The sequence below is a fragment of the Oncorhynchus keta genome, chromosome 23 (genome assembly GCF_023373465.1).
Source record: "Oncorhynchus keta strain PuntledgeMale-10-30-2019 chromosome 23, Oket_V2, whole genome shotgun sequence".
Taxonomy (NCBI): Eukaryota; Metazoa; Chordata; class Actinopteri; order Salmoniformes; family Salmonidae; genus Oncorhynchus; species Oncorhynchus keta.
In genome coordinates this window covers 12,928,240-12,955,602 of record NC_068443.1, presented here as the reverse complement: position 1 = coordinate 12,955,602, position 27,363 = coordinate 12,928,240, and the positions used below count along the sequence as shown (strand labels likewise).

Genomic DNA, 27,363 nt, shown 5'->3' with positions numbered 1-27,363 from the left:
CATCGTAGTAGTTTAATAATACCACATCAAGCCATCGTAGTAGTTTAATAATACCACATCAAGGCATCGTAGTAGTTTAATAATACCACATCAAGCCATCGTAGTAGTTTAATAATACCACATCAAGGCATCGTAGTAGTTTAATAAAACCACATCAAGCCATCGTAGTAGTTTAATAATACCACATCAAGCCATCGTAGTAGTTTAATAATACCACATCAAGCCATGGTAGTAGTTTAATAATACCACATCAAGCCATGGTAGTAGTTTAATAATACCACATCAAGCCATCGTAGTAGTTTAATAATACCACATCAAGCCATCGTAGTAGTTTAATAATACCACATCAAGCCATGGTAGTAGTTTAATAATACCACATCAAGCCATGGTAGTAGTTTAATAATACCACATCAAGCCATCGTAGTAGTTTTAATAATACCACATCAAGCCATCGTAGTAGGTTTAATAATACCACATCAAGCCATCGTAGTAGTTTAATAATACCACATCAAGCCATGGTAGTAGTTTAATAATACCACATCAAGCCATGGTAGTAGTTTAATAATACCACATCAAGCCATGGTAGTAGTTTAGTAATACCACATCAAGCCATGGTAGTAGTTTAATAATACCACATCAAGCCATCGTAGTAGTTTAATAATACCACATCAAGCCATCGTAGTAGTTTAATAATACCACATCAAGCCATGGTAGTAGTTTAATAATACCACATCAAGCCATGGTAGTAGTTTAATAATACCACATCAAGCCATCGTAGTAGTTTAATAATACCACATCAAGCCATCGTAGTAGGTTTAATAATACCACATCAAGCCATCGTAGTAGTTTAATAATACCACATCAAGCCATCGTAGTAGTTTAATAATACCACATCAAGCCATGGTAGTAGTTTAATAATACCACATCAAGCCATCGTAGTAGTTTAATAATACCACATCAAGCCATCGTAGTAGTTTAATAATACCACATCAAGCCATCGTAGTAGTTTAATAATACCACATCAAGCCATCGTAGTAGTTTAATAATACCACATCAAGCCATGGTAGTAGTTTAATAATACCACATCAAGCCATCGTAGTAGTTTAATAATACCACATCAAGCCATCGTAGTAGTTTTAATAATACCACATCAAGCCATGGTAGTAGTTTAGTAATACCACATCAAGCCATCGTAGTAGTTTAATAATACCACATCAAGCCATCGTAGTAGTTTAATAATACCACATCAAGCCATCGTAGTAGTTTAATAATACCACATCAAGCCATGGTAGTAGTTTAATAATACCACATCAAGCCATGGTAGTAGTTTAATAATACCACATCAAGCCATGGTAGTAGTTTAATAATACCACATCAAGCCATCGTAGTAGTTTAATAATACCACATCAAGCCATCGTAGTAGTTTAATAATACCACATCAAGCCATCGTAGTAGTTTAATAATACCACATCAAGCCATCGTAGTAGTTTAATAATACCACATCAAGCCATCGTAGTAGTTTAATAATACCACATCAAGCCATCGTAGTAGTTTAATAATACCACATCAAGCCATCGTAGTAGTTTAATAAAACCACATCAAGCCATCGTAGTAGTTTAATAATACCACATCAAGCCATCAAGGTAGTTTAATAATACCACATCAAGCCATGGTAGTAGTTTAATAATACCACATCAAGCCATCGTAGTAGTTTAATAATACCACATAAAGCCATCGTAGTAGTTTAATAATACCACATCAAGCCATCGTAGTAGTTTAATAATACCACATCAAGCCATCGTAGTAGTTTAATAAAACCACATCAAGCCATCGTAGTAGTTTAATAATACCACATCAAGCCATGGTAGTAGTTTAATAATACCACATCAAGCCATCAAGGTAGTTTAATAATACCACATCAAGCCATGGTAGTAGTTTAATAATACCACATCAAGCCATCGTAGTAGTTTAATAATACCACATCAAGCCATCGTAGTAGTTTAATAATACCACATCAAGCCATCGTAGTAGTTTAATAATACCACATCAAGCCATCGTAGTAGTTTAATAAAACCACATCAAGCCATCGTAGTAGTTTAATAATACCACATCAAGCCATCGTAGTAGTTTAATAATACCACATCAAGCCATGGTAGTAGTTTAATAATACCACATCAAGCCATGGTAGTAGTTTAATAATACCACATCAAGCCATCGTAGTAGTTTTAATAATACCACATCAAGCCATGGTAGTAGTTTAATAATACCACATCAAGCCATGGTAGTAGTTTAATAATACCACATCAAGCCATCGTAGTAGTTTAATAATACCACATCAAGCCATCGTAGTAGTTTAATAATACCACATCAAGCCATGGTAGTAGTTTAATAATACCACATCAAGCCATGGTAGTAGTTTAATAATACCACATCAAGCCATCGTAGTAGTTTTAATAATACCACATCAAGCCATCGTAGTAGGTTTAATAATACCACATCAAGCCATCGTAGTAGTTTAATAATACCACATCAAGCCATGGTAGTAGTTTAATAATACCACATCAAGCCATGGTAGTAGTTTAATAATACCACATCAAGCCATGGTAGTAGTTTAATAATACCACATCAAGCCATGGTAGTAGTTTAATAATACCACATCAAGCCATGGTAGTAGGTTTAATAATACCACATCAAGCCATCGTAGTAGTTTAATAATACCACATCAAGCCATGGTAGTAGTTTAATAATACCACATCAAGCCATGGTAGCAGTTTAATAATACCACATCAAGCCATCGTAGTAGTTTAATAATACCACATCAAGCCATCGTAGTAGGTTTAATAATACCACATCAAGCCATCGTAGTAGTTTAATAATACCACATCAAGCCATGGTAGTAGTTTAATAATACCACATCAAGCCATGGTAGTAGTTTAATAATACCACATCAAGCCATGGTAGTAGTTTAATAATACCACATCAAGCCATGGTAGTAGTTTAATAATACCACATCAAGCCATCGTAGTAGTTTAATAATACCACATCAAGCCATCGTAGTAGTTTAATAATACCACATCAAGCCATCGTAGTAGTTTAATAATACCACATCAAGCCATCGTAGTAGTTTAATAATACCACATCAAGCCATCGTAGTAGTTTAATAAAACCACATCAAGCCATCGTAGTAGTTTAATAATACCACATCAAGCCATCGTAGTAGTTTAATAATACCACATCAAGCCATGGTAGTAGTTTAATAATACCACATCAAGCCATGGTAGTAGTTTAATAATACCACATCAAGCCATCGTAGTAGTTTTAATAATACCACATCAAGCCATCGTAGTAGTTTAATAATACCACATCAAGCCATGGTAGTAGTTTAATAATACCACATCAAGCCATGGTACTAGTTTAATAATACCACATCAAGCCATCGTAGTAGTTTTAATAATACCACATCAAGCCATGGTAGTAGTTTAATAATACCACATCAAGCCATGGTAGTAGATTAATAATACCACATCAAGCCATCGTAGTAGTTTAATAATACCACATCAAGCCATCGTAGTAGTTTAATAATACCACATCAAGCCATGGTAGTAGTTTAATAATACCACATCAAGCCATGGTAGTAGTTTAATAATACCACATCAAGCCATCGTAGTAGTTTTAATAATACCACATCAAGCCATCGTAGTAGGTTTAATAATACCACATCAAGCCATCGTAGTAGTTTAATAATACCACATCAAGCCATGGTAGTAGTTTAATAATACCACATCAAGCCATGGTAGTAGTTTAATAATACCACATCAAGCCATGGTAGTAGTTTAATAATACCACATCAAGCCATGGTAGTAGTTTAATAATACCACATCAAGCCATGGTAGTAGGTTTAATAATACCACATCAAGCCATCGTAGTAGTTTAATAATACCACATCAAGCCATGGTAGTAGTTTAATAATACCACATCAAGCCATGGTAGTAGTTTAATAATACCACATCAAGCCATCGTAGTAGTTAAATAATACCACATCAAGCCATCGTAGTAGTTTAATAATACCACATCAAGCCATCGTAGTAGTTTAATAATACCACATCAAGCCATCGTAGTAGTTTAATAATACCACATCAAGCCATGGTAGTAGTTTAATAATACCACATCAAGCCATCGTAGTAGTTTAATAATACCACATCAAGCCATGGTAGTAGTTTAATAATACCACATCAAGCCATCGTAGTAGTTTAATAATACCACATCAAGCCATCGTAGTAGTTTAATAATACCACAGCAAGCCATGGTAGTAGTTTAATAATACCACATCAAGCCATCGTAGTAGTTTAATAATACCACATCAAGCCATCGTAGTAGTTTAATAAAACCACATCAATCCATCGTAGTAGTTTAATAATACCACATCAAGCCATGGTAGTAGTTTAATAATACCACATCAAGCCATCGTAGTAGTTTAATAATACCACATCAAGCCATGGTAGTAGTTTAATAATACCACATCAAGCCATCGTAGTAGTTTAATAATACCACATCAAGCCATGGTAGTAGTTTAATAATACCACATCAATCCATCGTAGTAGTTTAATAATACCACATCAAGCCATGGTAGTAGTTTAATAATACCACATCAAGCCATCGTAGTAGTTTAATAATACCACATCAAGACATCGTAGTAGTTTAATAATACCACATCAAGCCATCGTAGTAGTGTAATAATACCACATCAAGCCATGGTAGTAGTTTAATAATACCACATCAAGCCATGGTAGTAGTTTAATAATACCACATCAAGCCATCGTAGTAGTTTAATAATACCACATCAAGCCATCGTAGTAGTTTAATAATACCACATCAAGCCATGGTAGTAGTTTAATAATACCACATCAAGCCATCGTAGTAGTTTAATAATACCACATCAAGCCATGGTAGTAGTTTAATAATACCACATCAAGCCATCGTAGTAGTTTAATAATACCACATCAAGCCATGGTAGTAGTTTAATAATACCACATCAAGCCATCGTAGTAGTTTAATAATACCACATCAAGCCATGGTAGTAGTTTAATAATACCACATCAAGCCATCGTAGTAGTTTAATAATACCACATCAAGCCATGGTAGTAGTTTAATAATACCACATCAAGCCATCGTAGTAGTTTAATAATACCACATCAAGCCATGGTAGTAGTTTAATAATACCACATCAAGCCATCGTAGTAGTTTAATAATACCACATCAAGCCATGGTAGTAGTTTAATAATACCACATCAAGCCATCGTAGTAGTTTAATAATACCACATCAAGCCATCGTAGTAGTTTAATAATACCACATCAAGCCATGGTAGTAGTTTAATAATACCACATCAAGCCATCGTAGTAGTTTAATAATACCACATCAAGCCATCGTAGTAGTTTTAATAATACCACATCAAGCCATGGTAGTAGTTTAGTAATACCACATCAAGCCATCGTAGTAGTTTAATAATACCACATCAAGCCATCGTAGTAGTTTAATAATACCACATCAAGCCATCGTAGTAGTTTAATAATACCACATCAAGCCATGGTAGTAGTTTAATAATACCACATCAAGCCATGGTAGTAGTTTAATAATACCACATCAAGCCATGGTAGTAGTTTAATAATACCACATCAAGCCATCGTAGTAGTTTAATAATACCACATCAAGCCATGGTAGTAGTTTAATAATACCACATCAAGCCATCGTAGTAGTTTAATAATACCACATCAAGCCATCGTAGTAGTTTAATAATACCACATCAAGCCATCGTAGTAGTTTAATAATACCACATCAAGCCATCGTAGTAGTTTAATAATACCACATCAAGCCATCGTAGTAGTTTAATAAAACCACATCAAGCCATCGTAGTAGTTTAATAATACCACATCAAGCCATCGAGGTAGTTTAATAATACCACATCAAGCCATGGTAGTAGTTTAATAATACCACATCAAGCCATCGTAGTAGTTTAATAATACCACATAAAGCCATCGTAGTAGTTTAATAAAACCACATCAAGCCATCGTAGTAGTTTAATAATACCACATCAAGCCATCGTAGTAGTTTAATAATACCACATCAAGCCATCGTAGTAGTTTAATAAAACCACATCAAGCCATCGTAGTAGTTTAATAATACCACATCAAGCCATGGTAGTAGTTTAATAATACCACATCAAGCCATGGTAGTAGTTTAATAATACCACATCAAGCCATGGTAGTAGTTTAATAATACCACATCAAGCCATCGTAGTAGTTTTAATAATACCACATCAAGCCATCGTAGTAGTTTAATAATACCACATCAAGCCATGGTAGTAGTTTAATAATACCACATCAAGCCATGGTAGTAGTTTAATAATACCACATCAAGCCATCGTAGTAGTTTTAATAATACCACATCAAGCCATGGTAGTAGTTTAATAATACCACATCAAGCCATGGTAGTAGTTTAATAATACCACATCAAGCCATCGTAGTAGTTTAATAATACCACATCAAGCCATCGTAGTAGTTTAATAATACCACATCAAGCCATGGTAGTAGTTTAATAATACCACATCAAGCCATGGTAGTAGTTTAATAATACCACATCAAGCCATCGTAGTAGTTTTAATAATACCACATCAAGCCATCGTAGTAGGTTTAATAATACCACATCAAGCCATGGTAGTAGTTTAATAATACCACATCAAGCCATGGTAGCAGTTTAATAATACCACATCAAGCCATCGTAGTAGTTTAATAATACCACATCAAGCCATCGTAGTAGGTTTAATAATACCACATCAAGCCATCGTAGTAGTTTAATAATACCACATCAAGCCATCGTAGTAGTTTAATAATACCACATCAAGCCATGGTAGTAGTTTAATAATACCACATCAAGCCATCGTAGTAGTTTAATAATACCACATCAAGCCATCGTAGTAGTTTAATAATACCACATCAAGCCATCGTAGTAGTTTAATAATACCACATCAAGCCATGGTAGTAGTTTAATAATACCACATCAAGCCATCGTAGTAGTTTAATAATACCACATCAAGCCATGGTAGTAGTTTAATAATACCACATCAAGCCATCGTAGTAGTTTAATAATACCACATCAAGCCATGGTAGTAGTTTAATAATATCACATCAAGCCATCGTAGTAGTTTAATAATACCACATCAAGCCATGGTAGTAGTTTAATAATACCACATCAAGCCATCGTAGTAGTTTAATAATACCACATCAAGCCATGGTAGTAGTTTAATAATACCACATCAAGCCATCGTAGTAGTTTAATAATACCACATCAAGCCATCGTAGTAGTTTAATAATACCACATCAAGCCATGGTAGTAGTTTAATAATACCACATCAAGCCATCGTAGTAGTTTAATAATACCACATCAAGCCATCGTAGTAGTTTTAATAATACCACATCAAGCCATGGTAGTAGTTTAGTAATACCACATCAAGCAATCGTAGTAGTTTAATGATACCACATCAAGCCATCGTAGTAGTTTAATAATACCACATCAAGCCATCGTAGTAGTTTAATAATACCACATCAAGCCATGGTAGTAGTTTAATAATACCACATCAAGCCATGGTAGTAGTTTAATAATACCACATCAAGCCATGGTAGTAGTTTAATAATACCACATCAAGCCATCGTAGTAGTTTAATAATACCACATCAAGCCATGGTAGTAGTTTAATAATACCACATCAAGCCATCGTAGTAGTTTAATAATACCACATCAAGCCATCGTAGTAGTTTAATAATACCACATCAAGCCATCGTAGTAGTTTAATAATACCACATCAAGCCATGGTAGTAGTTTAATAATACCACATCAAGCCATCGTAGTAGTTTAATAAAACCACATCAAGCCATCGTAGTAGTTTAATAATACCACATCAAGCCATCAAAGTAGTTTAATAATACCACATCAAGCCATGGTAGTAGTTTAATAATACCACATCAAGCCATCGTAGTAGTTTAATAATACCACATCAAGCCATCGTAGTAGTTTAATAATACCACATCAAGCCATCGTAGTAGTTTAATAATACCACATCAAGCCATCGTAGTAGTTTAATAAAACCACATCAAGCCATCGTAGTAGTTTAATAATACCACATCAAGCCATCGTAGTAGTTTAATAATACCACATCAAGCCATGGTAGTAGTTTAATAATACCACATCAAGCCATCGTAGTAGTTTAATAATACCACATCAAGCCATCGTAGTAGTTTTAATAATACCACATCAAGCCATCGTAGTAGTTTAATAATACCACATCAAGCCATGGTAGTAGTTTAATAATACCACATCAAGCCATGGTACTAGTTTAATAATACCACATCAAGCCATCGTAGTAGTTTTAATAATACCACATCAAGCCATGGTAGTAGTTTAATAATACCACATCAAGCCATGGTAGTAGATTAATAATACCACATCAAGCCATCGTAGTAGTTTAATAATACCACATCAAGCCATCGTAGTAGTTTAATAATACCACATCAAGCCATGGTAGTAGTTTAATAATACCACATCAAGCCATGGTAGTAGTTTAATAATACCACATCAAGCCATCGTAGTAGTTTTAATAATACCACATCAAGCCATCGTAGTAGGTTTAATAATACCACATCAAGCCATGGTAGTAGTTTAATAATACCACATCAAGCCATGGTAGCAGTTTAATAATACCACATCAAGCCATCGTAGTAGTTTAATAATACCACATCAAGCCATCGTAGTAGGTTTAATAATACCACATCAAGCCATCGTAGTAGTTTAATAATACCACATCAAGCCATCGTAGTAGTTTAATAATACCACATCAAGCCATGGTAGTAGTTTAATAATACCACATCAAGCCATCGTAGTAGTTTAATAAAACCACATCAAGCCATCGTAGTAGTTTAATAATACCACATCAAGCCATCGTAGTAGTTTAATAATACCACATCAAGCCATGGTAGTAGTTTAATAATACCACATCAAGCCATCGTAGTAGTTTAATAAAACCACATCAAGCCATCGTAGTAGTTTAATAATACCACATCAAGCCATCGTAGTAGTTTAATAATACCACATCAAGCCATCGTAGTAGTTTAATAATACCACATCAAGCCATGGTAGTAGTTTAATAATACCACATCAAGCCATCGTAGTAGGTTTAATAATACCACATCAAGCCATCGTAGTAGTTTAATAATACCACATCAAGCCATCGTAGTAGTTTAATAATACCACATCAAGCCATGGTAGTAGTTTAATAATACCACATCAAGCCATCGTAGTAGTTTAATAATACCACATCAAGCCATCGTAGTAGTTTAATAATACCACATCAAGCCATCGTAGTAGTTTAATAATACCACATCAAGCCATCGTAGTAGTTTAATAATACCACATCAAGCCATGGTAGTAGTTTAATAATACCACATCAAGCCATCGTAGTAGTTTAATAATACCACATCAAGCCATGGTAGTAGTTTAATAATACCACATCAAGCCATCGTAGTAGTTTAATAATACCACATCAAGCCATCGTAGTAGTTTTAATAATACCACATCAAGCCATGGTAGTAGTTTAATAATACCACATCAAGCCATCGTAGTAGTTTTAATAATACCACATCAAGCCATCTATATATCAACCACCCACTCAGCACGTAAAGATCTGTCAATGTGCCCGTGAGCAAGGCACTTAAACCTAATTTGCTCCAGGGGCGCCCTACCCAACCCTTCCCGTTTTCAACATGGCTGACTGTAAAACAACACATCTCACTGGCTCTCTCCCGTGTGTCACAATATAGTTTTTTATTACTTTTCTTTTTGACAATGCAAATGCCATATGGGTGTTGGCACAAAATGCTTGTATTGTGATGTTTGTGCTTGTTGTACATGAGTTTGAATCAACACTTTTCACAGCTAGAGCAACATGGACTGTGTCATGTTGCATTGTGGAGGGAGAGCTAATACATTGTTCTTTTTTATCTTCTGAGCTTCTGTTTAACCAAAGGCAAAGCTTCTGAATGTAATTTCACATCACATGATCATGACCGCTGACAGTACTGCTAGTGGTGCTTCTGATAGTACATGTATGACTTCATTTAACTCCAAGAACCTGCTCTTTGTTACCACTCATAGAAAGACTGCACACACGCACATATATAAACACTAACATATGCGCAAGCACAAAAGGGCACACGTGAGATGACATGCATGCACGCCACCACATCTCCATGGAGACCAAGTGATGCCCACCCTGTGAATAAAAACAAACACCAGTGCATGAAGGGAAAATGAACTTTATCGTGCCAGCACGCGTCTCTTTGATGTTACCACTTTTTTTTCTCTTTTCATTTGAATACCTATGTAATGATAATGAATTATAACATTTTATTTTTTAAAAGGCTTGTGAATACATACAAATATTTAACCAATATGAATGTAGCGTGTACACGGAATTCGCATGAGAGAATTATTTTCTACTGAGGATGTTTCTAATTTGTTTATTATCATTACGATTGATTGTTCTTTATCTAGAATGAAGGTGGGTTAGAATGCAGCCTGGTTGTGAACTGCTTCCTATTAAAAAGGCCATTTGTGTCCAACTGCAATTTTCTGTACTTTATTCTCTTCTCTATTAGAGCATATCTGACGCTCAGTGATCATGTAAAAACACACTGTCCTTACTATGTATTGTCCTACTAAATCTATCTACTGTTTCCAGAAGCTGTCTGCTGGAAACTGCAGCTGCATCCCGTCTAAACCGGAGAGCTTTGGCAGTATGCACACCGCCCACCCCGATCGTTCATAGCCCATGGTTGATATCTACTGCCACCATGTGGTGGAATGAGAGATGACAATGTGCCCAAATTTAGATGAAAAAAAAGGGATAGCTCACCCATATTTAAAAGCTACTCGTTTCATTACCTTGAAAGCAGTCTATGGACAGTCATGCTTCAGTTTTGATAAACATAGCCCCTGTCCTCAATTTCCCATCCACCCCAAATAAGCATTCTTAAAATGGCACGAGTGATGTATTTAAAGGGCAATGGTCATTCAGTACAGCACCATTCAATTGAACGTTCTATTTTACCTTTATTTAACTAGGCAAGTCAGTTAAGAACAAATTCTTATTTTCAATGACAGACTACGAACAGTGGGTTAACTGCCTGTTCAGGGGCAGAACGACACCCCTTCGTCAGCTCGAGGGTTGGAACTTGCAACCTTCCGGTTACTAGTCCAAAGCTCTAACCACTAGGCTACCCTTCCGCCCCCTACACTATGCACTACGCAGCCCTGGTTCTGTAATTTATGATAATTGCACCCACTGGTGTTCAGGGTCTGATTAGAGGGTAAGTTTAGACTTGCGGCCCAATTCGGATCGCTCAAAAGACCAATTAGTGAAATAAAAGACCAGAATTGGCTGCCTGTGTAAACACAACCTACCTTGGTTGAAAGTGTGGAACGCAAGGTAACCTACTAGTTACGACTCTAGTCAAATCTAATTTTATTTGTCACATGCGCCAAATAGAACAGGTGTAGGTAGACCTTACCGTGGAAATGCTTACCAACAACCAACAATGCAGTTGAGAATATAAGAGTTAAGATTTAGTTCATTTGGTAAAGCATAAGGTGGTAGTCAATTATGTGGTCTGACCGTAAAGTAAGCTAGAGGTGAAAGAAAACGCAAACACAATAGGGTTATTGTTTTACAGTAAAAAAAGAAACCAAAAACAAGATTTTATTAAAGAAGCATAAAAAATAAAACTCTTGATACATTTCTCATAACCGTCAAGTCAGCTCAAATGATATGCGTATACAATTGTTCCGGCTCACGGTTAAAAGGTCCATAAACTTTCAAATAAAATATATTTCAATTTAAACATTTCTTCAATAATTTTCTCATTTTGTTATAAAATTGGCTATATGTATATGTAGTACACAGGAAATAAAGGGGAAAATATGGGAAATAAAAAAATCATTTAGAAGTAATAAAAAAGGGTCACATTATTGTCTGGGATATTTAGGTAAGCAAATAAATTGTAAAAATAAAAATGTGTAAAAAGTTTCTCCCCTCTAATGCCTGATGGCTTGAAGACATGCATATGGTTAACTTACAAATAATTATACATGTTTTTAAAAACTACACTTAACTTCATTACTTAAGTCTGGTAACTTTTTTAAAAACGAGATCCCATTGATTGTATTCAGGGTATATACATACAAGTCAGGCCTGAAACCTTGTTTGCTGATGTAACATTTTGGTTCTGCATACAAAAAGAATTAAAGCAAATAGAAAGGCAGAGTTTCATGGGGAGTGGCTTGCCCAGATGGGCGTGGCACTCTCTGGGCCCACATCTGTCACAAAAAGGTCAGAGGTCATTCCTCAACGAGCCTCTATAAACCCTGTTTTCAAACCTAAAGGAGAGGGGTGAAGTTCAGAAAAAAATGAATCTGCAGAATATGAGAATATTCTGTACCTTTTAGCTGTTTGTTACTGTACATTACCATAACACTCTGGACCATGGGGAAAGAGTTTACTAGTGAAACAACCAGACCAGAACCGACACCAGAACCACCTGGCAAATTCAACTATGGACATTAAGTGACAGAAGTCATGGGCAGTTCTGGAAAAAAGAGGCCCTTTTAAAAATTGGCCTCCACTTAACACTAAAGGAGACTCACACAAACACTCAGTCTAGCTGTTCCTTTAAAAAGACATGGTCACGTCGTCCCCTGCACCTAACTTGTGTCTGAAGGAGCAGAGATAACTAAACGTTTGACATCAAGCCCAGCAGGGACAGGTTGCCAGTTTACACAGATCGATCGCTCTCATGTTGAGGGTAGAGAGAAAGAGTCCACGGGGTGGTCAGGGTTGTACAGTTAATTCTTAAAAGAGGAGCAGGAGAGGGGACGCTGTGCCCCTGTGCTGCCCTAGATGGCCGTTCCTTTTTTCTAAAAACAGTATCTGTGTCAGTAGCAAGTTTGCACCAACGCACCATTAGAGTAGTCTTCAGTAAAATGGTCCTCAGTGGCTACTAGCTGCACATCTGTAGACATGGAGGGCGTTTCAAGTTGGGGGAGATATTGTGCATCTAAATGAGGGTTGACTATTAGATTACAGATTAAGACGTCAAGCTGCTGTCCCCTTCACTAGGCTAGCTCGTTTAGAGTCACGCATCTTAGACACACAGAAGTGGATTGTTAAAAAGTAGCTTGGCTTCAGCTTTGCCTATACCATGTGAAGAGTGTTCATTCTCTTCAAATGCATATTTTCCTTCTCCCTCCCTGAAGGCAGTCACTGATCTGAAGTGACCTTATTGCTAGGAACACCTGTCCACACATGGTAGATCACTGAATAGTACCTCAAGGTGTGAGGGGAGAAAGGAAGGCTGCAGTTGAAAAGTATTGGAACAGGGCCTTCTGTTCATTTGTTCACAGACAATGGACGTGAATTAACAGGGTTGACCACCGAGACAGACCGGTACTAACAGGGTTGACCACCGAGACAGACCGGTACTAACAGGGTTGACCACCGAGACAGACCGGTACTAACAGGGTTGACCACCGAGACAGACCGGTACTAACAGGGTTGACCACCGAGACAGACCGGTACTAACAGGGTTGACCACCGAGACAGACCGGTACTAACAGGGTTGACCACCGAGACAGACCGGTACTAACAGGGTTGACCACCGAGACAGACCGGTACTAACAGGGTTGACCACCGAGACAGACCGGTACTAACAGGGTTGACCACCGAGACAGACCGGTACTAACAGGGTTGACAAAAAACAAGGTTGACTACTGTTCTATAGACTTGGACCAGAGAGAAAAGAACAAGCAACACATTCTGCAGCTTTTTGGGTTTGAACACATAGTGTCTGGAAGCCCTGGATGAAATAGCTACTAGCTGCCATATTGGATATATTTATTACTCTCGCTGTTGTCACCAATGAGAATGTTAAAACACCTGAAAATGTAGTGTGTGTGCTCATAGGAAGCCCTGTTTTTAATCTTGTTTATCATGGCTTGTCTCATTCTATGAATACATCCGTACATACGTTCAAAGGGCTACATACTACAACTGTGTACCGTACCGTCACAACAAAACCAACCTGTCCACATCATAGTTAAAAAACACCATAGGAGAGAGGCAGTTGATGTGAACTTACTGGAAAGAAAACACACAGAAAACATATCTCCCAGGATGCCACTGCCGCATGGGCTGGGTGATCCGGGGTTAGACTAGGAGAAAAAGAGCTTAGCTGGGGGCTAAAAACGTTACAATGTGTCGCTCAAGGTTTGCAGTGCAGAGAGAGACAGCTCATTCTGACGCCCCTTAATACTGGGGACGGGCCGCCTCCTCTTAACCAAGATCCCTATTGGCAGAGACATTCCTGTGTGTGTGTGTGACATCACCAAGACCAATATACTCCTGTTGGACTTCAACACACAAAGAGAGAGAAAGAGAGACACACAGAGAAAGAGAGACAGACAAAGAGAGACAGACAGACAGACAAAGAGAGACAGACAGACAAAGAGACAGACAGACAAAGAGAGACAGACAGACAAAGAGAGACAGACAGACAAAGAGAGACAGACAAAGAGAGACAGACAAAGAGAGACAGACAAAGAGAGACAGACAGACAAAGAGAGACAGACAGACAAACAGAGACAGACAGACGAGAAGTGAGGGGAAAACCGGGCCACAGTTTACAGTGAAAAAGCCAAAACCTTTCTAAAAAATATTTAGCTGTCCAAATCAGATAGAAGATCTGGGTGGACTGGGTTTAGTTTGTCATGTGGATGGCTAGGTGTCTACACTGAGCTCCACAAGGGGAAGAAAGAGGAATGGAGCCAAAAAAAAGACATGTTTGTTTCAATTACACATTCTGTTGTCAGCTGAGCATTCGACGTGGAATACAACAGTAGGGTTTAATACAAGGCTCGGCTCCGCTTCATTCAATCGAACCAGAAACAAAGCCCAACTCTGGAACTATTGAAGGAGAGGGGGGTAGATAGGAAGAGAGGGTTTGAGAGAAAGACAGACCAACGGGGACTGAGTAACTGACCTTATGGCATTACTACTGATATTCCTTAAATAACTTAAAACTATTATATTATTCCTATACTGGTCGTTAAAACCAAGACATTGAATATCAGTTTTTGAACAGTATAAATATCTTAAGTGTTTCAGTCTTCATTCATAACATCTATGAGGTCCCTCAGCCTTGTCTCATAGGTGTCTCTTTCTGTGCCCGTTTTAAAGTCAGTTCCAGGCTCATACCACAATCCCAAAGCCTTTCCTTTACATCACTATAGCATGAGAGAAAGAGAGAGTTAGAGAGAACAGAGAAGACCAGAAAAACAGTGTTTCGTATCCTGTCAAAGAACATCGGAGAGAAACCAGAAAGGTGCAGGTCTAGGCAGCTCCGTCGAAAAATATCTGTTATTAATTACAAAAGTGGCAAAGGAAAAGGATTGTGAAAGAAGCAGGCAGAGATATCTGAAGAAGACGCGAGGGAATGAAAACTATACAGACAGACAACCTAGAGGCTGAGTCCTGAAGGCTTGTCCAGGTCAGAATGAAGGCCTGAAGAAAGATAAGACACAAGTCCACCGTGAAATCTCATGATCCAACTACTTCTGCAGTCTGCAGAATGAACCAAAATCAGCCCGTCTGGAAATAATAATAATAATTATTACTACCATTATTCTTGTCATAGTTATTATAATTAAATCAACATCTTTATAGTGTCATTTCTAATATTGTAATCATTATAGCCCATCCTATTAGCAAAGGTTGTTGGTGTCCGTTCCTCCACAGTTGATGCCCCACTGCAGTTCTGTTGGATAGTCAGAGAGGGAAAAAAGTGATGTTTTTTAAGATGACACCCTCCTCCTCTCACCTCCACTTCTCTCCCTTGTCTTTGGGTGGGGGTTCATTAGGAGAAGATGCGGATGCACTGTGTGGCAGGGATGTGGCAGACAGGGCATTCGGGCTCAGCGGACTGGCAGATCTGTCCGGCGCAGTCCATACAGAAGAGGTTGTGGCCGCAGGGCACCAAGGCCGCTGTCACCTCGCTCTCAAAGCACACAAAACAGTCTCTGCTCCCGCCCCCTGGCCCTACACCAATCAGACCTCCAGCCCCAGAGCCTGCCGGAGGCTTCAGCCGGCCCAGCATGCCAGAGGCCAGGCCCACTCCACTGCCCCCGCCCTCTGAGTCTGTGGGAGAGCCTCCGGGCAGGGAGGAGGCTGAGCAGGAGGAGTAACCGGTGGATGAGCCTCCGGAGCTGGAGCTAGATCCTCCGGAGATGGTCCCTGCACCAGTACCGCCCGACTGCAGCCATGAGAGGGCACTGAGGGGGTCGCTCTGGGCCCGGCGGGCCATAGGATGATCCAGGGGTCCCACCACGGCGTCAGGGGGCAGGGTGGGCGACAGGCGGGGTGTGATGGCGCCTCCACTCAGGCCGCTGCTGTTTCGGCGGAGAGGTTGCTGCTGGGAGGAGCCTGGGACCTTCCCTCCTCCTCCATTGACGAAGGGTGCCCAGATGTTGGCGGCGCTGAACTCAAAGCCCAGCTCCTCAGAGGGGAGGCCAGGGGTGAACCCGCCTCCTCCAGCGCTGCTGGAGCCTGTGCTGAAGGGGCTGGTTGGGCTGTCTCCCTCTGTGGCCCTCCTGGGGGCGCTGTAGCTCTCAGAGCCCATCCCTCCCTTATGTTGATGGTAGGAGGCCAAGGAGGACAGCTTCCTCCCAGATGAGTGGTGCATGGCCAGCGGGAGGGGCGGTGGTGGAGGAGGAGGTGGGGGTGGAGGGGCAGCATGGTGGTTGTTGGCCCGAGACCAGAGAGCAGCACCCAGCGAGCCCAGGCCCTCTAAGCTAACGTCGGTTCCGTTGGTGTGAAAGTCGTTGTCTCCCTGTAGGTCCACGAAGGCCCCGGTCCGCAAGGTGATGTGTGTCTCAATCTCCTCCCGGGCTCGGTCCACATTCTCTGGCATGCCAGTCACCTCGAACACAGGGTCCTTCTCCCGGCTGGGTGTCACGATGTAGGTGTGGGTCTGCTGCTGGATGCGCTTGATGGTCGCCCCCTTAGGACCAACCACTAACCCAACCACACGGTATGGCACCCGAACCTGCACCAGGGGAGGAAATAAGAGTAAGGGCTTTCCAGACCACGTGACCTGACCATGTAAAACTATGGAGGAAATTACATACCCATAAAAACAGGTGATGAATCACAGTGTACTGGCAGAGCAGTAAAACAATACCAAGAACTGCCATTTAAATGGAACTGAACGGTTGTGAACTAAGTGTATGAAAGTAGATATTATCATGGCCTCTATTCAACGTGGGGGCATTTTAGCTAACCCATATTTGTATATCTCCACAGGTATTTGTGTTGCTGGCTACTGGCAAAGGCTCCCTTTCACCTGGTTAAATAAACAACAAGCAAACAAAACATTAGGTTACTGTATTTCCCACTGTGGTTGTCGTACCTGTATGGTGGTCTGTCCAGGCAGGTGTGGGGGTCCTGGGATTGCTCCCCCCGCCCCGGGTGCTCCTGTGCCCGTGGCCCCAGCCTTGCAGCGGGACGCCCGGATCATGGAGAAGTGCTCGGCCGCCGAGACGATCTCCCGCTTGGCCATCTCCACGTCCTCCCTGCGCCCTGTCACGATGAACACGGGCTCCTCGCCCCTCACCGGGGTCTTTATGTAGGTGTTGGTCTTTGCACGCAGTGCCTTGATCTTACAGCCTGGGGCAGAGAGAGATGGAAAGGTGAGGAAGAGGGGAAATAACAATGTTGGCCAATTGTGTTTAGCAGAGTTGAGAATTAATCATTTTCAATAGGGGAATTTTTGTGTAAAGTAATGGTTGTTTCATAAACTGAAGATGAACAATACATAATATATAGCTACTAACTTGATTCAGAGAATAGGACTTTGTGGACAAATGTTTACCAAACTGGTTAAAATAATCTGTCCGCACTGCATTCACTGGTTGACAAACAGCCTGGCAAAAATATATATTTCCATTATGTAGGCCTGTAATTTATTAGCCTCGTAGCATTTACAATGCTAACCCAAGGACCGCTGCACTGTTTCTTTAAATATGGACAGTTCGCTCTCACCCACCAATAGGATGGGACGTGTGTGATGTCATTCTGGGAGGCAGAAAGCATGGCATTTTCAAACAAAGAGAACAATGCCATAACGTAGCCACAACCGCGAACCAAGCATAGTAGTCAATATTGTGCGCAGAGAGAAAATGTGTATGTATTTTTAAAAACGACCGAGAGCGGTCGACTGGGCTGGATGCGGGGCGAAAACACCGCCCAGTCCCGAGTTATGCGCGACGGCCATCCCAACTGCCTCGCTTTAGGGCCAAGCATGAATTACATAAAATTACTACAAATCTAATTTGAACGTGGACGTAAATATAAACACCAGACATATTGTTTAAAATGTGTGACTTCTGTCGCGCATATCGCTAAATTGCTCGATAGGCTTCTTTTGTTTGGTGCAGTCTGCTAGACATGTCCAGACTCCCGACAATCTGCCGCTTTGTCTGACCCTCTCCTACCCCTCCCCCTCCCTGCTACCCATGCACCATACACAACCAATAACATCTGTAGTTGATTTAACACTGCTGTAAGGACATGCAAATAAGGCCAGGAAATCATTATGTCTACATATAATATGCGAATAAACAACATCCACTGTACACATCAATAACAACTATCATAATAACACCAGACGCTGATACGTTTCAGAGACATATCACCCCCCCAAACAAAGGAAGGCTGTCTGGTGCATGGTCCTATGCATTCGTGGTTATGAGAGGGGTAGTTTGTAATAACTAGACCATAACATCTATAACGTTAGCTTTAATATCTTATGAACTAGCTAGATACGGTCAAACCATATAGGTAAACAAAAGTGGGGGTAATTCTTACCTTGTCTTCCCACTATTTCAGCAACGTGCTCGGAGCTGGGCACAGGTACGCATTCGGTCATGTTGACACTCCTTTTACGATTGCAGATAATTGAGTTTTGTTCCCCGAGCATGGAGTGAGAGTGCGGGCCAGCCATGTGGTACCCGCCCGATCCATAGTACTCTGGAGACGGGGAGCAGGACGTCGGGGATTCCCGGGAGCCTCCTGGGTGCTCCAGCAACTGCAGGTTGACATAACCGCCGTTGCAATTCTCGGAGACTGGACCCTGGTTCTCGTCGAGTGGGTCAACGTGCCCTCCACCACCGCCCCCACAGTCCACCTTCTCCAGGGCCATAAGTGACAGCTGGTCCATGGCGAAGCGGAGAACCTCCTGATGGCCCTCGTCCCGGGACTCCTGATCCGTTTCTCGGGGCAGGCTGACCCCGTTGTGCTGGCTGCTCACTACCATGTCGTGGTCCATAATCTCGGGGTGGAATAAGGGGCTAGGCATAGTCCCCGAGGATGAACATCCGATCTTGGGTCGCCTGTGGGTGTAAAAGCGCTCTTTTCTGGGAGAGGCAAACAAAGGGAGTTTCAGCACAAAACGTTTTTAGCCATACGTTTTTAGAAAACACACCAATGAAACGTACTAAAAGCTGTGAAAACATTTGCTGTCATATAGCTAGTTAGTTCCGTAACGATAAATAGGTTAGTGTGTTGTTCCGTCTTGGACGCCGTTCCCTTCAAGCCTGCTTTGTCTGTGTGTTGCATTCCGTCTCACTGTCTGGCAAAAATAGTCTGTGTGACTGACTATCTTGTTGAAATGTGCATCATACATATTTTAATAAGCCAATATTAAATATTCCATAACAATGAACACTAGATCATTCTATTTTGTCTATTCAATGGGTATCATCCCGAAAAGGGAGCATCACATTTGGAAAAGCGCTAATCTGTTAGCTAGCTATAGTACGCTAGTTAGCAAACTAGCTATTTCCACAGTTGAGTCAGTCACGTTGTCGTCCCCTTTGTTTGGGAGTACCACAGCTAGCTAACGTTAGTTGGAAAGCAAAGCAGAAATTCTTCCGTTAAATAATGTCTAAGCCAAATACTTTTTTGGGGGGGGTAAAATATCTTGAAATGTACTTTACCCTTTGGCCAACTCCCGATTTTATTGAGTTCCTCTCTTTTGATTCTTGAAGGAATGGTGAGTGGCGACCAGTGCGCTAATGCTAGCTAGCTCGCTAAATTGGGGGGCGTTGGAGAATTTTTTAAAAAACGAATGAGAAGGGACAGGCTGTGGATGAGAACCTATTCCAGCCAGATGTCGTTCAGCGGCCCGTCATTTTTCGTATCGGTTCGTAGTTTATTACATTTTAATGCACATACCTCCCGTAAATTGTATCTGGATCTAGCTAACCTCTTTCTCTTAGCTGTTCCCTGGTCCGCCGCCTTTGTCTCGCCAGGCGCACGCCGCTCTGCCTGTCTCGCACACAGAACTGACGTCATCCGCGACACAACAATGGGTTCAAAGGCCAAGGCACGCACGCCGCGATCGATTTTGTTATTTTATACCTCAGTGATTGTGCTAGTGGATAATTTCCCACATTGGAAATTGATAAAGCAGATTATAATTTGCATGCTGGATCCGTGTCAGTTTTTGAAAACGTCGTGGGAAATTGACAGTTATGGATGCTAAGATGGTGTCACAGGTTGGGCAGAGTGGGTTATTGGGAAAATGGAGACAAAAATAACCTATCAACATCAACATTTTTGTCACGGGTAGCAGTTCAAGATCACCAACTGTGTCTGAAGGTCTAGAGCGAAAGCAATGTCCCCGTTATTGTGTGGGTGCCTGTCAACCCCTTGAGGTTGACCAAATGGGACAATAACTGAATAATAGATGCCAGATTCCATGTAGTCTCTAGAATAATACATTAATTATCCATTATTGATTGCTATACAAACTCAAGCTTCAACTTCTGATGCTCACATTGACCTACCTACAGAATCACTACGTAGCCTACAAAACCAGACAAGTCTGGTGGAGTCTTCTCTGTCTGCTGATCTCACATAGCAAGCATCTAAAAGAACACATGACAAGACTGCATTTATTTTTGTAATAGAAAAATTAATTGCTTGATGTTTGACTTACAAATTCTAAAACGGGCAATGGTAACAAATCCCTCTGAGGAAAAACTAAATGTTTTTTTTTTTTACTACAAAGCATAATTTGAACAATTACAATTCATGGGGGGGGGTTCCTACTTTTTCCAGACATCTTCATATGACAGTGAATGATCATCGCATTCATACCTAAAATCAAGAACAGGTTAACAGAAATATTTTAAAATCTGTTAAATAACTACAGCATAATTGTGACTTGCCACAAAGTTTAAAAAATAAAACTAAATCCCAAATAGGCAACTGAGTAATGGCACAGTCTACGTCTTAATTTCTTCCCCCCTTCCCATCTAAAATCAATTTAAATTGGTCGAAAATACACATGTATTCAATTGTAGTTGGCCGACTTCCAGACAGAAAGACCTATGTGGAGATCTCAGTGGGAGAGAGGACCCTTCATGTTGACCGATGCTAGTCAGATCCTGGTGAATATCCTGTACATGTATGGGTAGAATACAGTGTTCCAGGCAGCCCTCTGTAGTATTCACCAACCCCGTAGGAGAGAAATGATCACAAGTAAATCAATAAGTTTGTCTATAGCATGTTACCACTGGTATTGTCACAGAATTATGTTAATGTTTTAATTCTGGGCTTTATTCGTTCTCTCCCTAAGTAAGGTATTATGAACAAACTCACAGAACACAACATTGTAAAAGACAAAGTAACCTCAAGCTATCTATTTTTACACTGCTCTGCTGTACCTTGGCTATACGCCCTCCTTGTCCTCCTGCTCGGTTTGCGCCTTCTTCAGAGCATCTGCCTTATTGGTGGATTCCTCTATGTGAACCAACATGTCCGCCATCAGAGCGTTCCTCCACCCTCCTCACATTGTGGACCAGGTCCTCCTGCTTCCTACAGACACCACATAGTGGGAGAGGGGTTAGGGATCAATGATTTAGGAGTCCTCTTGGCAGGGTTAACGACAAGGCCCCACAGTAGCTGGGTGTTGTTGTGCCCTACCACAGGGTTTATGTGTACTCTACCGGACGTCGTCATCGGTAACCATGAAGGCCTTGCAGAGCGGCTGGGCGGTGTTGAGCCATACCCCAGGGTTCTTCTCCACAGCTGCGTTCAGCTGACCAGTGACAGGGTTGGGGCTGGTGTGCAGGGCGCTGGAGATTGCTGAGAGCAAGGTCTTGTCTGAACACACAGCCCCAACACCTGGGGACGGGGACATACACAGGGTCAGATAAAACCCAACAATTTTGTGTGTTTATGTGTATATATTGAAACTCAAGTATTCGCTGCTGTGTGTACTCAACATGTAGGCCCCTGGGAAGGTCAGTGTACCTACCCTGTAGGCCCCTGGGAAGGTCCATGGTTTTCACCAGCTCTTCTGCAATTTCAAACGCACTCAGACCACTCAGCTTCCTCTCCCAAAACAGCTGAGGACCAACACTGTGTAAAGAACTAGACATTGGATTCTGCGTGCATCACTTAATGTGAATAATATATTTAAAATCACAGCCACTCAACACATCTCAAAATGTTTAGCTACATTACAGGAATGATTTAACAAGCTTTGATTAAGCTTGTTAAATTGAGTGACTCATCCCAATAATAAATGGCATATATATATATATATATATATATATATATATATATATATATATATAATAAGCTTTTGAGGGCTAGGCCAGAGTAGAGGACTTCATCTCCCTACCATATGGCAGCAATAACATAACAGTATCATTATATCACAACCAATAAGAGCCGAGCATCACTGGACTCACCTGTCTTGGTTGGTCGACAGCCTTGTGGGGGTCTGTCTTCACTTTGTTGCTAGGGTGATATATGCTGTCTATCTGACTGGTAAGGTCGTGTTCAGGTCCGGCTTAACCTTCAAAACAGACAGAGAAACAGGTCAGGGATCATTGTTCAAAGGTCAAACAGATTACATGATCCTGGTCTACAAAACCCTCTCACCTTGATCTGATGGTTGTTGTCATAGCGATGCTTGCGCCGGTTCCTTTGAAGCTTATTCATGAGCATCCTTCCTGCACGGGGTTCAATGGCATGCACCTAAATGGTGTTGCCCAGGTAACGAGCTAGCTGGGGCTTGCTCAGGAATCTCTTTCCAGGGTCACTAAATGAGGCAGTAAGAGAGGACAGCAAAAAAAAAAAAACATTAGCATTGAATTGAGGCGATAACCTGAGGGCAGCTTATCAGCAACCTGCAGTTACAACTTTAATGAGGGCACTGAGGACAAAACAATATATTATGAACAGTCAAAATCATGTTTTTCATGAAATTTGATATTTTAAGGAAGCCAGATTAAAGTATGATGACCAAATTATGAAAAATGATTGTTGCTTTATTTATTAAAAAAAAAAAAAAAACTTTCTCCCCAATTGGTAGATAGACAGGAGTTACACCGATGGGACTCAGGAGAGGCAAAGGTCGAGGGCAATGCGTCCTCCAAAACACAACCCAACCGCACTGCTTCTTGACACACAGCCGCACCAATGTCGGAGGAAACACTATACAACTGGCGACAGTGTCAGCGTGCATGTGCCCGGACCACCACAGGAGTTGCTAGAGCGCCATGGGACAAGGAAATCCCGGCCAGCCAATTGAGGCGATAACCTAAGGGCAGCCCTCCCCTAACCTGGACAATTGTGAGCCTAATCATGGGTCTCCCGGTCCCATGTGCTGTGAACCGCTTCACAAGAGACATTCCAAACTGGAGCTCTCTGTGTGTGACGTGAGAGACAGATATATATATCACACATCACATATACACACTACTCAAAAAAAATAAAGGGAACACTTAAACACAATGTAACTCCAAGTCAATCATACTTCTGTGAAATCAAACTGTCCACTTAGGAAGCAACACTGATTGACAATAAGTTTCACATGCTGTTGTGCAAATGGAATAGACAACAGTTGGAAATTATAGGCAATTAGCAAGACACCCCCAATAAAGGAGTGGTTCTGCAGATGATAACCACAGACCACTTCTCAGTTCCTATGCTTCCTGGCTGATGTTTTGGTCACTTTTGAATGCTGGCGGTGCTTTCACTCTAGTGGTAGCATGAGATGGAGTCTACAACCCACACAAGTGGCTCAGGTAGTGCAGCTCATCCAGGATGGCACATCAATGCGAGCTGTGGCATGAAGGTTTGCTGTGTCTGTCAGCGTAGTGTCCAGAGCATGGAGGCGCTACAAGGAGACAGGCCAGTACATCAGGAGATGTGGAGGAGGCCAACAACCCAGCAGCAGGACCGCTACCTCCGCCTTTGTGCAAGGAGGAGCAGGAGGAGCCCTGCAAAATGACCTCCAGCAGGCCACAAATGTGCATGTGTCTGCTCAAACGATCAGAAACAGACTACATGAGGGTGGTATGAGGGCCCGACGTCCACAGGTGGGGGTTGTGCTTACAGCCCAACACCGTGCAGGACGTTTGGCATTTGCCAGAGAACACCAAGATCGGCAAATTCGCCACTGGCGCCCTGTGCTCTTCACAGATGAAAGCAGGTTGACACTGTGCACATGTGACAGACGTGAGATGAGATACTCAGACCCCTTGTGAGGCCATATGCTGATGCGGTTGGCCCTGGGTTCCTCCTAATGCAAGACAATGCTAGACCTCATGTGGCTGGAGTGCGTTAGCAGTTCCTGCAAGAGGAAGGCATTGATTCTATGGACTGGTCCACCCGTTCCCCAGACCTGAATCCAATCGAGCACATCTGGGACATCATGTCTCGCTCCATCCACCAACGCCACGTTGCACCAGACTGTCCAGGAGTTGGCGGATGCTTTAGTCCAAGTCTGGGAGGAGATCCCTCAGGAGACCATCCACCACCTCATCAGGAGCATGCCCAGGTGTTGTAGGGAGGTCATACAGGCACGTGGAGGCCACACACACTACTGAGCCTCATTTAGACTTGTTTTAAGGACATTACATCAAAGTTGGATCAGCCTGTAGTGTGGTTTTCCACTTTAATTTTGAGTGTGACTCCAAATCCAGGCCTCCATGGGTTGATAAATTTGATTTCCATTGAATATGTGTGATTTTGTTGTCAGCACATTCAACTATGTAAAGAAAAAAGTATTTAATAAGAATATTTCATTCAGATCTAGGATGTGTTATTTTAGTGGTCCCTTTATTTTTTTGAGCAGTATATATATATATATATCTTTTTAACTCGTCTCTCGGGGATTCGATCTAGCAACCTTTCGGTTACTGGCCCAATGCTGTAACCACTAGGTTACATGCATCTATCTATCTTAAAAAATATATACTTTTTTATTTTTAAATTGGTCATTCTGCCCCTGAACAAGGCAGTTAAACCACTGTTCCTAGGCTGTCATTGTAAATAAGAATTTGTTCTTAACTGACTTGCCTAGTTAAATAAAAGGTCATTTTTTAAAATATCAGATTAAATTTAATTGTTGTTTGAGTTGATTTCTGTATCACCAAATTAGCTTGAGATGGTTTTACTGCAACACTGCATACAAGTTGCTTGACAAAGGCGTGTCAAAGAGCTGTCAGTCAAAGCGAGCTCATGAATATAAATAAGCACATGAACCACACAGCCTGTCTTTTAAAACTTACTTGTAGTTAACCATGAGGGGGAGAAAAAAAAGTACTTTTCAGAAAGACTTCAGAAACATCAATAATTGTTATTGTAGTTCAGGAAACTAGCATTACTGCATATTGAAACATGATACGAGTTGCATAGTTAAAAAAATATTTTTTTTAAAGAGCCTTGTATGAGAAAAAAAGGGGCTTCGTGAAAACTCACACTTTACTTTTTCCCTCCCTTACAAGCTCTTACTTCGCTGATAGCTACTGTATTGAGGAGAAATGTACTTACTATGACTGATGTGGTTGTCCCACCTAGCCATCTTATAATGAATGCACTGTAAGTTACTAAATGACTACAATGAAGTAAATGTTAAGAGAGCCTCAGCCGGCAAAAAAAACATCAGTAAACCATGAAAAGTTAGCTAGCGTAGCATACTAGCTAACCAACAGCACGGTATAACCCAGAAAGTCCACATCATGAGAATCAATTAACACTGATGTAAACATTGATCGTTTTCAAGAGCATCAAATGCGCGATGTATCATGGGTAAATGTGACTAACTAATCTAGAAATAGAGTAGTTATGACACATGGTGATTTGTTTGTCAGTCTCGAATGTTAAACTCACCCAAAAGATTCGTGACCGACACCTACTTGCTAATTAACGTTAGCTGAAACAATTACATGTGTGATCACCTGATACGGGAGGGCTGATGTTAGTTTGTTAACAAACGATGGCTAGTAAGCGAAATTTAGCATAAAAAAAGGCATTGATTTGCTATCTGGAGACGGTTGTGTTACAGTTTTAGCTAGTAAGAGGACGATTTCTTACTTTAGTGGCCAGCTAGCTACCAGGCTACTCCATCGAGTAACAAGAATGCCAGCCTGCCAGACATACGCTTTCCCTAATGAGATATAAAGCTTTTCCTGCAGACTTCGATAACGTCTACCGTCTTTATGGTTACTACTTGTCCTTCTCAATACTATTTTGAGCCATTCGTTAAAACCCACCTTTTTCTCTCCATGTTTGTTGCAGGTTATGATTGCTGGATATTTGTCGATTAGGGTATCTGCATAGGACAGAAAAATGAGTCTCGAAATTAATGTTGTGGATCTTCTTTCTGCTCAGCTGTGCTCTCCAACATGGTGTAATTGCAGACCGCAATTCAGGGCGTTTTTTTAATCAGGACACGCCCATTCGTGCATGTTATCTATCAGTCATTGAGTATCAAGAAACTCATTGATTTCAGGAAATGCCCATTAGTGCCTGCCATTGTTCGGGCCATTGGTCAGTTCCTGCACCGTCCCGCGCATAGCTCAATCATAGTTTATTTTGCGCAATGGTGCCAGGCTGTTTATATCAGGGAGATTTCTGGAATTCCGATGTCTCCTTTTAAAATAATGCTTTAGATTTAGAAATTTGACAGTCTGTGGATGGCACATGGTGTAACAATGTTTATCTGAATGAGCATTTAGGATTTTGTATCGCGATGAAACAGCACTAGTACACTTGACATTTACTCTTGTCAAACACCTCAAAATCTTATCGCACGTTAGGACATATCGACAGACTTCCACTTCCAGCCATTGCGCTAACGCTAGTTAGCATTGCCTTGCGAAAATACCTTTAATTTCCAGTGGTGTAAA

The 27,363-nt window shown here is 40.9% G+C and overlaps 3 protein-coding genes across 5 annotated transcripts in view; 1 reads left to right on the top strand and 2 right to left on the bottom strand.

The window, feature by feature from the left end:
* Positions 1 to 10,667, top strand: part of LOC118402489 (protein unc-13 homolog A-like) — a 113,744-nt gene extending 103,077 nt beyond the window's left edge. The window contains exons 44-47 of the mRNA XM_052477407.1: positions 1,900 to 2,062; positions 2,449 to 2,674; positions 6,267 to 6,587; positions 9,607 to 10,667. The gene's annotated coding sequence lies outside the window, so the exon portion shown is untranslated. The remainder of the gene's footprint in view (positions 1 to 1,899; positions 2,063 to 2,448; positions 2,675 to 6,266; positions 6,588 to 9,606) is intronic.
* A 1,096-nt stretch (positions 10,668 to 11,763) lies between these two features.
* LOC118401820 (RNA-binding protein MEX3B) lies at positions 11,764 to 20,549 on the bottom strand. 3 transcript variants are annotated; one of them, XM_035799430.2, is made up of 4 exons: positions 20,418 to 20,549; positions 19,019 to 19,566; positions 17,562 to 17,818; positions 11,764 to 17,198 (listed from the first exon to the last, which is right to left on the bottom strand). In XM_035799430.2, exons 1-4 carry the CDS (start codon positions 20,504 to 20,506, stop codon positions 16,011 to 16,013), a joined length of 2,082 nt encoding a protein of 693 aa, XP_035655323.2. In that variant the 5' UTR covers positions 20,507 to 20,549; the 3' UTR covers positions 11,764 to 16,010. The 3 variants fall into 3 exon arrangements, with proteins under 3 accessions (XP_035655323.2, XP_035655324.2, XP_035655325.2); XM_035799431.2 differs by having other exon boundaries at positions 20,149 to 20,505; XM_035799432.2 differs by having other exon boundaries at positions 20,387 to 20,493.
* A 1,338-nt stretch (positions 20,550 to 21,887) lies between these two features.
* On the bottom strand, positions 21,888 to 27,067 carry mbd3a (methyl-CpG binding domain protein 3a). The gene is given in 8 exon segments (XM_035799434.2): positions 21,888 to 21,989; positions 21,991 to 22,033; positions 22,165 to 22,342; positions 22,476 to 22,566; positions 22,915 to 22,976; positions 22,979 to 23,021; positions 23,108 to 23,267; positions 26,728 to 27,067. Coding segments are annotated over 8 exon segments (693 nt in total). The 5' UTR covers positions 26,742 to 27,067.
* Positions 27,068 to 27,363: the final 296 nt, after the last annotated feature.